Genomic DNA, 15,309 nt, shown 5'->3' on the forward strand with positions numbered 1-15,309 from the left:
CGCCGGCTGCCAAGCGCGGAATGACCAAGCGAGAATGGCATGTTGGAATAGCTCTTTGCACATTGTTCCTCGTGAGAATTCCACTGCTGGCAATACCAGAAAAGTGAGCCCGTGTATAACAGGTAATTTAACTTGAAGAGAACAACGTACTAACGTTATTTGCTCGCTCCGCCCAACATAATCTCTGCTGGCAACATGGCCCCCCCCCATCGACCGTTGTTGGACAGGTCTCACTGAACCCGGAGAATCCAACCATCAGACTCCTTCTCACCCTTCGCGTTGACCCCTCCCCAGAACACAACTCCCTTGCCGTCCAGACATGGCCCGGCACCAAAGAAGCCCCTCGGCCCGGGGTGGACCTTGCCCTCGTGTTCCACCTGCTCCGTCGGCACAATGTCCACCTCAGCCCAGCTGAACGCGCCCGAGTCCACGTGTCCGGGCAGGTGGTCGCGAATCGCATCCTTGACAGTGGTCAGGCTGAAGCCCTGGGAGGGGAGCTGCAGGGACCAGATGTCCGAGTGATATGGGTGGGCCTCGTTCTCCTTGCCGTTTCCCTCGCTTCTGCCCAGCAGGTAGACCAAGAAGTGACGCCCGTAGCCGGTCGAGATGGGGACCAAGGCAGCCCCCACTCTCGGGCTCGGCCCTGGGACAAGCGGGTTGACTGGGAAATCGACCTTGTCCCACCTCAGCGCGTCTGGCTTGGCTCGCTCTGTTGCGTTGGGCCCCAGGTTCAGGAAGTGTATGGACCCGCTCAGGGCCGTATCACTCGTGAGGGTGTACAGGGTGTTGTTCACGAAGGCCGAGCTCGAGGGCGGCACCGGGGAAGACGGCAGCTGGGTCCAGGCGACCGCATCGAAGTCGTAGAGCCACGTCTCTCCGACCGGGCCCGACGAGGCCGACGTTCTGCCACCGTGGAGGATGAGGAAATCCTGCTTCTCGTCGACGAATATGCTGTGTCCCTCTCTTGGTGCCAGTGCCTTTCCGATCTGGGTGGTGGCGTGCACCTTGGCCCACCTCAACGTCTCCGAGTCCCACAGCCACAGACAGGCGTCCTCGTCGATAGGGTTGCCAGCCTCGTCGCTGCCCCCGTGGATGAGGACGTATTTGCCCCGGGCGCAGGCGGCGTGGCCCCGGCGGGGTGAAGGGACCAACAGCTCGCCGGTCGAGGCCTCCTTGAGGGGAAAGGCTGGGTAGCAGGCATAGTCGGAGTTGGGTTTGGTGTCGGACGGGAGGGAGATGGCGTGCACGTCGGTGTTGCAGAGCTTCCCGTCCGAGGTCTCGCCACCAAAGATGTAGGCCTTGTCCCCGATGACTGTGACGGTGTGGTTGGACCTCGCGAGAGCTAGTCTGGGGAAGGATCCATGTCAGCGGGTGCTCAGTGAGAGGTCAGGATGACAGGCAAGTTCAGCTGATTTGATGGCATACGTGGTGTCCTCAGCTGGAGAGGTGGCTATGCGGCTCAGCGATGCCTTGTAAGGCTGGGCTGGTTTGGCGACGGCGACAGCTGCGCCAGCCTGGACACCTGTGGAGACGACCTGCTCGACGGCAAGTGCTCCTGCTGCGATCTCAGCCATGTTCTCTGTGGGGGATGGAACGTTGGTCGTTGATGCTCAGTCCGAGTCGTTGGCCACTGCTCAGAAGTTGGGTTCAAATGTTTGGTGCTCTCGTGATGTGTTGCTTGTTTGGTACGTTCCAAGGTTCCAATGTTCACATGTGAGAGAGCAAGTCCAATGTTGAGTCCAATGAATTGGTTCAAGTTGCAGTGTGTGGGAGCTGGGATGACGTAGCCTGGTTGACCCACCAGATGCAGGAACGAGAGGGAAGGGGCTGATCTCATGTGTAACCAAGACGTCACTGCGGCCGGAACGAAGCTCCACATTGCTGGATATAATTATGTTGTAAGACAACAAACAACCCGAACACCACACTGCTGCAACAAAGGGATTACGGAGAGGAAATGCATCGACGTGCAGACAGACGGCATACCGTAATCATGCAGCAATTCACTTCATGATAATGATCGATGCTAGTACATATGCCTGTTTTCATAACAAATGGAAGGGTTCCTGAGCTGGCTGTTCCCTCAGACGAGACCCATGCCAATGTTTATCAAGATTGAAGAATTGCATCCCTGAGACGGAAAGCTTAACCTAGTTCACCTTACCCACCCGACATGGGAGTCGCATCTAAACGGGGTCAACTCCGTGATTGCCGGCCACCCCCGTTCGGCCTCGGAAGAGAACCTGCGGGGAACACACCTCCAACTTGGCCGACACCGGCGCCGACGACAAGGAAAGGGCGAATCAGACCCAGTCCGTTCGTTATTAGTCGTTAGTGTTGCCGCAACTGCCATGAGCACAAGTGGAAGAGTGAGAGCATGTGCATGACATGACCGACCATCGATCAATCAGCCTCCTTCCGGCTGGACCTCCGTCCGTTTCTCTCCTCCGTCAATAACCAGCAACCTTTTTCACCTAATACCAGACGAGGACGGTGCCACCAACTCTGTCCCTTCACACTACGCCTGCTACTCCTATATCCTACTACTACCTAGGTACTCTCTCTCCCCTCCTCTTCTCCCTATTATACTATCATCCATACATCTCTCCCCAACTCCAACACAGGGCCTCGCCTCCCGATCCATACCGGCGGGCTTCCGTTCTTCACCACCAAGACGAAGACGATGGTCTCTGTATCAGCATTCCTCAGGAAATATGCATACCACGAGTCCGGCTTAGCTTCGCTGTGGTCCACCGGCCGCGACGCCTGGCTTATCATCTTCGCTCGCTGCTGCCGTATGTTTGCCTACGGCGCCAGCTCGCTGATCCTCGCTCTCTTCTTCAACGAGCTGCAAGTTTCCGACTCGCGCATCGGCCTGTTCTTGACCCTCACCCTCGTCGGCGATGTCGTCCTCTCCCTGGCCATCGCCCTCGTCGCCGACCGCATAGGGCGCCGCCGCACTCTCCAGTTCGGCGCCCTGCTCATGATCCTGTCAGGTGCCACTTTTGCCCTCAGCGATAATTACTGGGTCCTCCTGCCCGCCGCCGTCGTCGGCGTGCTGAGCGCCACCGGCGGTGATACCGGACCCTTCCGCGCCATCGAGGAGTCCACCTTGTCAGAGCTGACCACCCCCGCCACCCGGTCAGACGTCCTGTCGTGGTACATCACCACCGCTGCCGTCGGGTCAGCATGTGGAGTTGCTTTTGCTGGTAGGATGATCGACTCGCTCAAGGACAGGGACGGCTGGACTCTTCTGCAAGCCTACCACGCTTGTTTCGCCGTCTACTCACTCATGGGCTTGGCTGCGTCCCTGTCCGCATTTTGCCTTTCAAAAAAGTGCGAGCTGAAGCCTTCGGCCGTCACAAAGGAGCAAGAGACCGGTGAGGCCGCCGAGGGGTTGCTGAACAACCAAGAGCTCAACCCTGTCGATGAGAGCCACCATGCCCTGGACGGCGTCCAGGAAGAGCCCAAGCCTGCCCCCAGCACCAGCAAGATCGCCCGTATCTCCAAAGAAACCCGGTCGATCATGTACGCCCTGTGGTTCCTGCTCATGGTTGACTCCCTGGCAGACGGCATGGTCAGCATGTCCCTAACCACATATTACGTCGACGAGAAGTTCCACCCACCAAAGTCAACCCTAGGCGATGTCATCTCCGCCAGCTACTTCTTCGCCGCGCTGTCGACCGTCTTCGCCGGGCCGCTGGCCCGACACATCGGGCTGGTCAACACCATGGTCTTCACCCACATCCCCTCCTCGACCGCGGTCCTGCTCTTCCCCGCCGCCCAGAGCAGGTGGCTGACCTTTGCCCTGCTGATCCTGCGCGTCGGGCTAAACAACATGGACCAGGCCCCGCGCGCCGCCCTGATCGCCGCCGTCGTCCGGCCCGAGGAGCGCACTGCTGTTATGGGCATCACCAGCACCTTGCGGACCCTCGCCAACGTCACCGGCCCCAGCTTCACCGGCCTGCTCGCCGACAGCGGCCGCTTCTGGATCGCCTTCGTCGTCGGCGGCGCCCTGCGCCTCTCCTACGACGTCGGCCTGTTCGTGGCCTTTATCAACATCCAGCTGTACAAGCACGAGCCCGGCCAGCACGCGTCGCCGGGGGGCTCGGTCGGCAGGCTGTCGGAGGAGGTCTTTGAGCCTGTTAGGTCGGATGACGGCGGTGATGGCAGTGGAGGCCAGGTCAGGCTGTCTTTCTCGAGCGACGAAGAGGCCGTTGGTTCCGGCCCGCTTCCGAGTGGGAGGAGGGAGAGGGGTCGTGTCGCGGACTAGGGGCCCGTGTCTCACGACGATTCTGGTGTTGATGTGTCTTGCATAGTCTAGAAATGAATACTTTGTATACCCACCGATAGCCCTTCTTCGCCATAGCTTCTGTTCTGGTGATCCAGTGACGTGAGCTTGTTCTTAGGTGCAGCCCAAGTGAAACTGGCAAAGGCAGCAAAATGGGGTTTCGAACACTTGCGAGTGACTGCCGCAGCACGCTGTAATAATACCTCTGACGCGGCCCGCGGTGCTGACTTGATGAAAACAACTCTAGGGCTGCTACTTCCCTGTGGCCTTCGTACTTATCAACTCTCATTTCAAGTTGTATACTTCGACGTGGCCATGATGAAGGAAATGTCTGAGAATTCGTGACCTGCCACTGTAAATTTAGCCTATCATACAACTAATTAGAATCGTAGACGTGCTTCCTGGGGCTTGGGATCAGGCAGGCATGTTATTAGAACTGCGCAGTTCGTATTCAGGGAGACGTATGGCTGCCATGATCCGCTCCGCCAGCCCATGGCATCCGGCCTAACGTACCCCATTCACAAACACCTAGTGACTCACTACTCGAAGCGAATCGGACATGGAAATCCCACAAGATGCAGTTTAGATCTGCCTATGGACCAGTTGAATGAACCACAACTGCAACCACTCACGGGCATGTCCTGACAATGGTTTTGCCCATAGGAAATCAGTTCTCCGTCACCAGCCCACTCGTGCAACGAGCTCAAGTGAGGAGCACATTATATAGTTTCACTGCAAGACTGAGTGACTTGGTGACCAGAACTCAAGTATAAAAACGAGGCCTCGAAGCAAGAAAGGAGCTGTTCAGTTTCCACACACAGGTGGATCCGCACGACCAGGTCCTGAAAACCGCGAAGAGAATCGCCATCGACAGATGCAGACAATCACCTCAACAACAGGAATAACCTCACCGACTCTCTCGGTCTTCTCAAGATGTGCGAGGACCTCTACAACAAGTACGACTGCAAACACACCAGTCCGACAACCCATTACTGCCACCTCTCTAAGTTTGACCTTGCCACGAACCAATCTATCAAATGTAGAAACGTGGTTAATCTCGGTCGTGAAGTTGAAGCGAACGGGAAGTGCCCTAACCCTTTCTGTTCATGGGACCCGGACGGAGGCAAGTGGAGGTGCTGTCAATGCGGGCACGGTGGCAACGAGACTGCGTCTTGTGTGGGGCGGTGCCGCAACCAGGGACGGACAATGGTGACCTGCATCCATATGAAATGCAGCAGTTGCACAGCCTGAGGTAAATGATTCCCCATATTCCATTAGAGTCTCCTTTCATGATACGCGTTCTGACAGATATAGATGGCGGCGCTGGTGGTGGTGGAGGCGGCAGTGGTGGACGTGGTAATGGCGAAGGCAGCTAGAACAAGAAATACGGGCGAGATAGCCATGGGGGAAGGTTCGTCGTCTAGGAAACACCGGGGTCAAAACAGATGGACTGAGGAGAAGCCTGGGTGAAAGAAGCACTTTAGTCATCGCCAACACTAATTTTCGACCCCGATGTCCTTTCCTTCACAACCAGTCTGTCCGGTACAGAAGATAGAAGGGGGTTAGGTCAGGTAACATATCAGAGTTTCGGATGAGGACCTGATATGCACTATTTTGGTATTTTTGGATTTTTTAAGTACGTAGTCCCCTGGCTAGTTTCATTCATAATTCATAATGATTACACATCTCAAAGGCGTACGGGCCCTTTCACACGGTGGTAAACGCTTAAAGAAGTTTATAAGAATTTCAGGTATTAAGTGGTTGTTAAAAATCTATCATACAGAGAAGGGTGATGCGTACATGCGGATCGACTAAGTCTGACCTCGGGATGTCATACTTTTCAGTCTTTTAGAGGACATGAACTATTTCAACTGAAAATGTGCTTTATAGATCTCACAATCGTGAATCGTAATAGAGGGATGGTAGATCGGGCTGGCAGCCCCTCAAGTTCTTCTGGAGGATTTGTTATGCGCAGGTGGAAGCCGCTGGAGGAGACATTTCATTGTAACTGCGGCGATCAGACTAGAAAATTAATGAGTGCACTACTCTGCAAAGACTTTCCGGCTTCAGCAGAATTCCCAGGGTTCAATTCCTATCGACCCTTCACACCTTCTTCCACTCCACATAACGCTCTTTGCTTGAAACTGCCCCGCAAATGAGACGGTCAAACTCGTCTTGAGCTCCAGGCTGTCCAGGCCGGAGCTTCAACTTGAACGGCCAATCCTCAACCACGGTATTTTTCTTCTTCCTTGTGGCTCCCGCACGCTCAGCAGCTTCGGCAAATCCAGAGTTCTTCACGTACCTGGCAAGATGCTTTAGTCTCGATCCGTGAATCAGGGGCCAATTCGGATGCCTCAATTGTGTCATTGTCTCCTTTCACTTACCGGTCGAATGTGTTGTCATGGTTTGAGACGCTATCCCGGGCAAGCAAGAGTTTGAAGATCATGGGATTGTTAGCAGTGAGCGACGCCGGGGAGACAGATAAATAAGCCATGGCACGCTTGATCGCTGGGTCATGTGGGCTATTGCGGGGACCCCCTTTAGAGTCGAAATGTTGAGTCTCGTCCACAGCATTCATGAACAAAGTGATCAGAGTTGCGTGGGGGTTTGTGGCTGTGCTCTGCAGGAGAGGGATCATGCAATCGAGGGTCTTGTGGATACCTAGGTACCCAGTGTCCGCGATGTTGGAAACCTGGAGAGTAAATGTAAGCCTGGATTCTCGGAGAAAGAAGTAAAGATTAAACCCGAAGGGAAAAAAAGAAAGAAGAGAAGACGTGGAAAAAGACGTGGTTTGTTGCTCTTACCTCAATCCGACTGTACGAGCCCATCTCAAGAAATTCACCGAGAGCGGACGCGTTGACCTGGTGCATACGGAACGAGAACTGCTGCTGGCAGGAGAGACGGTGCAGGAAAGATCGAAACAGTTTGCGGAGGTAGGCGAATAGTTTGCCATAGATATCCGCCTTCGCGTGTCCAATGTGGGTCTGGTGAACTGCTTTTGAGGACCACCCGGAGAGTGGATCGGCATTATCCGTCATAGGCCAGGTCTGAGTACCGTGAAAGAAAGTACTGACAATAGTTAGCATATGATTCTTGACGATTCGGTTGAGGCACTTGCGGGTTAGGATGTTTGAAGTCGTCGCGCGGTGTTCCGAATGGAAGCAACAGTCCGTCTTCACGGAATCGTGTCAGAGCGACTCGATGGAAATTCTTTTGAAACGACAGATAGCGATCTCGGTAGTCCTTCCTGCCTTCGGCGAGCGTGACAGACTTTCGAATGGCATGGGCTTCATCAGCCGTGAATCCATTCTGACAGTGTACGAACCTCTGCAGCGCATCCCACATGCTCTTTTGCAACACAAGCCTCAGTGAGCGATGTCCAAATGTCCAGGTCTTCGCCAAAAGGCTGCTGGCAGTCTTCCCTTCAGTCTTTCGACAGACAGATTCTATGAGTGGACGGACATGTTGCTCGATCACATCAAGATCCGACTTGCGGATCAAGGCCGAATACCATATATGAATCATGCAGTCGGCGGCTTGGTCGATGTTTTCGACGACGAGAGCAACCATAAGTACTATGACATTGCGTGCCACAACATCAAAATCGTTGTCATTGATCGTCAACTCGATGGAATTCTTGTAGCTATTGGGAAGCCGGGCAATGGTCGTGATGACGTTTCTCAGGTCTCCAGAAGCTGTGCCCAAAGGTCAACTGGTTTCCAACCTAATCACGAGCAGCTAATAAAAGAAAGCAGGTGCTTACCAGCAAACAAGAGCTGTAAGTTCTTGCCGTAAGATTCTCCCTCATTGGATCCGAGTCGTAGGACATCGTAGGCGGGAACGTTGCCCCAAAGGTACTTTCGACCGCCAAAATGTACTTGCGGTGGTCCATTACCAACAAACGCTGGTGTTCGGCCCTCCAGTACCCAGTCAGGCTTCCAAATGTCCATTCCAAGGAATGACTTGCAATCGCGCTTGTGAAGGCTCCAGTGGAGCTTTTGGCATTGTGGACCACAATACTGTAGTACGAATTCTTTAGCCGCCTAAGCAGGTCAGAAAGACGAAATGGGCACATACCGTGATGAGTTGACAATTTTTGCAAGCGGAGGTGCCGATCTTCTTGCAAGTGGTGCTCTCAGGTTTCCAGTTGGCGCAAATGGGCTGAAAATCCATCGTTATGCTTTGCAGGCATAAGTGACTACGCCACAGGATGCTTCAGAACTGGAAGGACGTAGAACGGGAAAAGGTAGACGTGCGGACTCCTCAGGTATTAATGTTAATTTCAGCGACGTTTCAGAAGACTCGCAGTCGAAAGAGAAGCAAGAATAATTGCGTCCCTTCAGGTGGGGGGCCTGCCCCTTTCAAATATTTAAAAAAGAAAACAAATTGAAGGGAACAAACAGATTCAAAACAAAGTTACGTCACCAACAGCCTAACGACAGCAAGGTATGTTGGAATACGAAGGATGTCACGGAAGGCAGCAGTAGGCCCCGCACATGACTTCTTCGCGACCACTCAAACCGGAGGAAACCATACTGGCATACCATTGATGGCCTCATAGCAAAATTTGCCATTGGCCGTCGGTAAAGCCAGTCTGCAGCGTTTGTCGTGACTCTTTCCCCGTCACCTTGTTGGAGACGCAAACCATTATTGGTATCAGACTGATGGAGCCAGTCAAATACGACAGAGAACAATTCATGGCGATTTAATGCCCACAGGTCGACGGTATCTTGTGATTGCAATCAATCGGTAGCATACTTTGGATAGATACATGCTTTGAATGTAGGGTTGTCCGTTTGACATGCCCCAAACTCTTCGGGGAGGCAAAACATATCCTGGCGGCACGCCCCGTTGATATAGATTGAAAGAAACTCTTTTCAGCCAACCCAAGCACCTCCTTCGAAGTCTAACTGGACTCAGTTACTAGCCATAGCCAAGCTTCATGTCAGCAGTCTACACATCTCACAGAACAGAAGGTAGAGCTAACATCTATACTAACTAAGTCGTCTTTCACTCACACTCCTCCTAAGTAGTTTCATTTTTAATCCTTATATATATTTTATTAGTTCTTTAATCCTACATTTAATAAAGAATTTATGTATATACTTAAAAAGGGCTTTAACTATACTATATTTTTCCTTTATACTATATAATTACTTATTTCTTTTTTAATTTAAAGTTTATATATAAAGTTTTTAATAACTTTATATATATTTTTATAATCTTTTATAGAGGAATTTTAAATTCTCTCTTTCCTTTATTTTATTATACTTTTTATATTATTAAGAAATAAATAATTATTAATAATAAAAATATAAACTTAAAGAAGAATAAACTTATTATATTTTTTCCTATAAATAACTTTTAAACTTTTTTAAAAGTTTTAATACTTTATTATAAAAGTCTTAAAGGTAATATATTATAAATTATTTCTTTATTTTAAATTCTTTTAAAGTTAATAATTATATACTTAAATAAAGGTTATAATATTAATTTTATAAGTTTATTTAATAAAAGTTTTATTATAATATATATATATATATATTTAAAAGATAAATTTTAATTAAACTTCCTTTAATATAATTTATTTATATAATAACTATCTTTAAACTTAATTTTACTATATAACTTCTTTATAATAATTAATATTATTATTAAAATAATACTCTTTAACTTTATTAATATATTATAAAATTAAAGTTAAAAATACTTATTATATTATAACTATTATTATTAATATTATATTCTTTTAAATATTAAATTTTAAATACTTATTATTATATAAAGAAAGCTAATATCCACTTATTTAATAATTATATTTACTTACTTAATTCTTACTAACTACTTACTTAATATTAATTTTTTAAATAACTCCCTTATATTTATAAATACCTTTTAAATTAATACTAAAAAACTTTATAATATAATTTCCTTTTTTAATTTTTAATACTTTTAATATTATAATAGTTAAATAGAAGTTATAAGGAAGCACCTTAAAGGTACCCTAGTACCTAACTATACCCCTTTCTAAACCTATTAAAAAGTAAACAACACCTACTTACCTCTTTTTTAAAAAAAATAAGAATTAATCTTATATTAAACTTAAATTTAATAAACCTTTAAACCTTTTTTAACTTATACTATTATATTTAATATTATAATCCACTATAATTCTAATTTTTCTCCTTATATTACCTATAATACTATTAAAAATAAATAACTAAAAAGAAAGGTTTTAAATAAGTCTAAATAATAATAAAAAAGTTTAAATACCCTTTAATAAATAATACCCTTATTTAAAAATAGAAATAAAATTAAATTTTTAATAAAAATAAATATCCTTAAAATAATTAAAATTATTTTAAAAATTAAATTAAAAATTTAAAATTAATTAATATTACTTTACTATTTATAATTTATATTTTATAATAATATAATAATTAAATAATAAACCTTAAAAAGTTTATATTTCTTAATTATAATCCTTTATAATAATAAAATAAAAATAATTTATATATTTAATTATATTAATAAAAATATTAAAACTATTAAAATATTTATATAAAATCTAAAAGGAAAAAAATAAATTTATATTTAATTATTATAAATAAAATAAATTTAAAAACTTTAATAATAACTTTAAAAAACCTTTAAAATATTTTTAAAATTATTTAAAACTTAATTAATTTTATTTATTAATAAGAAAATTAAAACCTTTAATTTTTATTAATATTTTAAAACTTTAAAATTAAAATAAAAGGTTAAAAATAATAATTTTAAAGTTAAGTTTTTTTAAATTATAAAGTTAAATCTTTTAAAAATTAAATTAAATATATTTTAAATTTATTAAATATTAAAGATAAAATAGTTAGAGTTATTTAAATAATTTAAATTAATATATTTAAATAAATTAAAGAGAAAGTATAAAGAATTAAAAATAAAGTATAAAAAAATAATAAAACCTTTAATAAAAAGAATAAAAGAAGCTTTTAAAGTAATATTATAACTTTTAAAAAGTTTAAAGTTTATTATATATAAAAGGTTAAAGTTAGGGATTTTAAAATAGAGTTTATATATTTAATTTAATTAAAATATTTAAAAAATAATTTTAAAACTATTTTAAAATTTAATTTTTAATAATAATAAAAGTTAACTATTTATTATTATTATAATAATATTTACTATTATATTTTAAATTATTTAATATTAATAAAAGCTATAATATTTATAAATTAACTTTAAAGCTATAATAACTATTAATTAAAAGGTTATTAAAGGTAAAATTAAAATAAAAAAGTTAAAAATTATTTTAATTATCTATTAAAATAATATTTAAAGTAAAAAATAAAATTAATAATTAAAATTAAAAAAGAAAAGAAAATAATAAAGGTTAGTAATATTTTATAATTCTAAAAGTAATTATAATATAGAGTTAGAAATATATTAAAATTAACTTTAATATTTAGGCCTAAATAGATTTAATTAGTATTTTTTATAAAAAATTTAATTTAAAAGAATTAAAAATCCTTAATATTTATTAAAAGGATTAATTATATTTTAATATTTATTTATAAAGTCTTTTAAGTTCTTTTTTAATTTAGGATTATTTTAAAAACTAAAAAAAACTTAAAATATTTATTATTAATTAAAAGTATTTTAAATTTATTTTATTATTAGAATTTTAAGTTTATAATATTTTTAAATAAAGTTAAAAATTATTTAAAATTAATAACTTTAATAAAATAATTTATATATTATTTAATAAACTATAAAATCTTTTATAAGAAATTAAAAATAAAATATTTATTATTATATTATTTTTAATTAATAATTTTTAATTTAAATAATAAAAAAGTAATAAAATTAAAAAATAAATAAAAAGAAAAATTACTTTTAATTTCTTTTAGTTATATTTATAATTAAAAGTTTAAAAGTTTTTATAAAAATTAAGGTAAAAAGCTTTTATTTTAAAAGGTAAATTATATAATTAAATTAAAAGAAAGGATATTATTATCTTTTTACCTTTTACTTATTATTATTAAAGGAATTAAAAATCTTAAAGAAATAATTAAAAGAGTTTAAAATTAAATAAATTACTTTTAATAAGAGTTTAATAAAAGCTTTAATCTTATTTACTTTTAAAAAAATAATATTTTTAGCTTTATATTAATTATTAAACTTTTAATAAAATAATAATTAAAAATTATTACTTTTATTATTAATTTTAAAATTTTAAATTAATTATTAAATATAAAGTATTTTTAAAAGTTAATTTAATAAATATTTATTATTAAATTTATATTTAAAAAAGAATAAATAAAAATAGTATTTTATATATATTATAGTTATTATAAATTTAAAGTAATATTATTTAAATTAATTAATACCTTTATTATATTCTAATTATTTATTATAAAAGTTTTAAATAATTATATTAATATTTATATAATTATTTATTTAAATAATATTTTAATTTTTAAAAATAAAAAAATATAAAAGATATATTTAAATAATTATAAATTAACTATTATTAATTAAATTTTATAAAAATTTTAAAAGTATAACTTCTTTTAAAAAAGATTAAATTCTTAAAATTCTAATTAAAAAAGAATTTAAATAAATTTTAATTAAATTAAAATTATTTAAAAATAACCTATTCTTACTACCTATTATAATATTTAGTTTTTAAAGTTTTATAATTTCTATTAAAGGTTTATTAAAAATATTTTAAAATTATTTAACCTTTTAATAAATAACTATTTAATATAAAATAGAATTAAAAGTTTAATAAAGTTAATCTATTTATATTTAAAAACTTAAAGACTTAAAAACTTTTAAAAACTTAAAACTAAATTCTAATAAATATTTTTATTTTAATATTATAATTTAATATTTTATATTTAAATTAAATATAATATTTTAATAAAATAGCTATTTTAATAATCTTTTAAAAATATATTATTAAAAATATATTTTAATAATATCTTATTATTTTTAATTAAAAAATTTATTAATATAAAACTTAATTAAATAATTTATAATAAAAATTAAATACTATTATTAATAACTTTAAATATTAATAATAATATTTTAAAAAACTTAAAAACTTATTATTATTCTTTTAAATTATAATAATCTTTATAATTTTATAAAATAAAAAAATTAATTTAAAAATAAATTTAATAATTAATATATTTAATTAAATTTAATTTTATTATTAAATATTATTTTAATAAAATTAATTTAATTAATAAACCTTTAAAGAAATTTAATTATATATTAAAAAAACCTTTAAATATAAGTTAAATTTTAATTTTAAAATTAAAAATAGTTATAATTATTAAAAGATTTATAATTCTATTTAAAAATTAATAATAAATTAAAATTTAAACTATAATTAAAAATATTATAATATATAAAGTTTTAAAAATAATTTCTTTTAATAAAATATTAATTTAAGTTTATAATTCTTTTATAAAATAATTTATAATAAAATTTAAATTTAAATATATATATTTAATATTAATATAATATATTTAAAGCCTTATTTTTATTTATAAATTTAATTTATAAAGCCTAAAAAAGATTTTATAATTTAAGTTATAATTAAAAATATAATTTTTAAATAATATTATTTTAAATAGCTTTAATTATAAAATTTAAAATAAACTTTTATTAAAAATATATATATATATATATTAAAATAAAAAGCTTTAAAATAAGAGATTTTATAAACCTATTATAATAATTTATTAAATAAATACTAAAAGTAAATAAAAATATAAACTTTTTTAAAAATATTTTTAATAATTTAAATTAAAAGTCTTTATAATAATATATATATATTTTTATATAATATATTAATATATATTTATATTATATTATTATTTATATAAAAACTTATTTTATTATTAATTTTATTAAAGTTTATATAAAAACTTAATATAAATTTTATAATTAAACTTTTAACTACTATTATAAATAATAAAAAGTAAATTTAATTTTAATAATTATAAATTATTTTACTAAAATAAGTTTTTTTAATTTATATTATAATAAATATTATAAAGTTTAATAAAATCTTTTATAAAAATTAAATATAAATAAAAATTTTATAAAAATTATTATTAATTAAAATATAATTTTTATAAATAATTTTAAAAATATTATATAACCTTAATAATATTAAAAACTATTATACTACTATTTATTATTTATAAAATAATAAAATAAATAAAAAATAAATTAAACCTTAAAATAATATTTAAAATTATTTATAATTAAAAATATTTAAAATTAATTAAAACTATTATATATTATATTTTTATATATAATTTAATTAAAAATATAATAATTAAAATAAACCTATTTAAAATATTATTAAAATATAAACTTTTTTATAATTTTATATAATTAATAATTTATTAAAAATAGTATATTATAAAAATACTAATAATAAAAAATAATTAAAAACTTTAATAAATTTATTTAAAATATTAAAAAATTAAAAAAATAATTAAAGTTTAAACTTAAAACTATAATATATATTATTAACTTAAATAATTTAAAATTAATAAATAAATATTTTTAATAACTAAATATTTTATTTAAAAATAAAAACTAACTTTATAAAAACTAATTTATTTAAAATTTAATTTAAATTAATAAATAGACTTATAACTTAATTCTTTTAAAAATACTTTTAAATATATAATATTTTTATATAAACTAATTAAAATTATAAATAACTAAAATATTAAAAGCTTATAAAGGAATATTATAAATTTATTAAATTTAAAAATAAATAAATTAAATAAAAATTAAAAAATTTAAAATTATTAAAAATTAAAAATACCCTTTATTACTTAATAAAATAAAAGAATAATTAAATAAATATAATTTTAAATATTAAAGGATAAAATATTTATAAATAAAACTATTTAAAAATATTAAAAGAAAAAAACTCTAATATTTTTAAAAACTTAAAAATAAATAAATAAAAGTTAAAAAAACTATTT

The 15,309-nt window shown here is 35.8% G+C and overlaps 3 protein-coding genes across 3 annotated transcripts; 1 reads left to right on the plus strand and 2 right to left on the minus strand.

The window, feature by feature from the left end:
* Positions 1–230: 230 nt before the first annotated feature.
* KVR01_013135 (uncharacterized protein) lies at positions 231–1,574 on the minus strand (the record flags this gene model as incomplete). The annotated part of the gene is made up of 2 exons (XM_044789023.1): positions 231–1,347; positions 1,426–1,574. The coding sequence occupies 2 exons, from the start codon at positions 1,572–1,574 to the stop codon at positions 231–233; spliced, it is 1,266 nt and encodes a 421-aa protein (XP_044638011.1).
* A 390-nt stretch (positions 1,575–1,964) lies between these two features.
* KVR01_013039 (uncharacterized protein) lies at positions 1,965–4,280 on the plus strand. Its single transcript, XM_044784308.1, has one exon. The coding sequence runs from the start codon at positions 2,684–2,686 to the stop codon at positions 4,271–4,273; it is 1,590 nt and encodes a 529-aa protein (XP_044637915.1). The 5' UTR covers positions 1,965–2,683; the 3' UTR covers positions 4,274–4,280.
* Positions 4,281–6,394: 2,114 nt separating this feature from the next.
* On the minus strand, positions 6,395–8,464 carry KVR01_013029 (uncharacterized protein; the record flags this gene model as incomplete). Its single annotated transcript, XM_044785387.1, has 6 exons — positions 6,395–6,593; positions 6,676–6,911; positions 7,096–7,338; positions 7,406–7,986; positions 8,055–8,265; positions 8,369–8,464. The coding sequence occupies 6 exons, from the start codon at positions 8,462–8,464 to the stop codon at positions 6,395–6,397; spliced, it is 1,566 nt and encodes a 521-aa protein (XP_044637905.1).
* Between the last annotated feature and the right edge of the window lie 6,845 nt (positions 8,465–15,309).

This window comes from Diaporthe batatas, assembly GCF_019321695.1.
Source record: "Diaporthe batatas strain CRI 302-4 chromosome Unknown Contig00023, whole genome shotgun sequence".
NCBI lineage: Eukaryota > Fungi > Ascomycota > Sordariomycetes > Diaporthales > Diaporthaceae > Diaporthe > Diaporthe batatas.

What these genes read in the sequence shown, in the direction of transcription:
- KVR01_013039 (XM_044784308.1), top strand. Translation starts at nt 2,684, where the DNA reads ATGGTCTCTGTATCAGCATTCCTCAGGAAATATGCATACCACGAGTCC.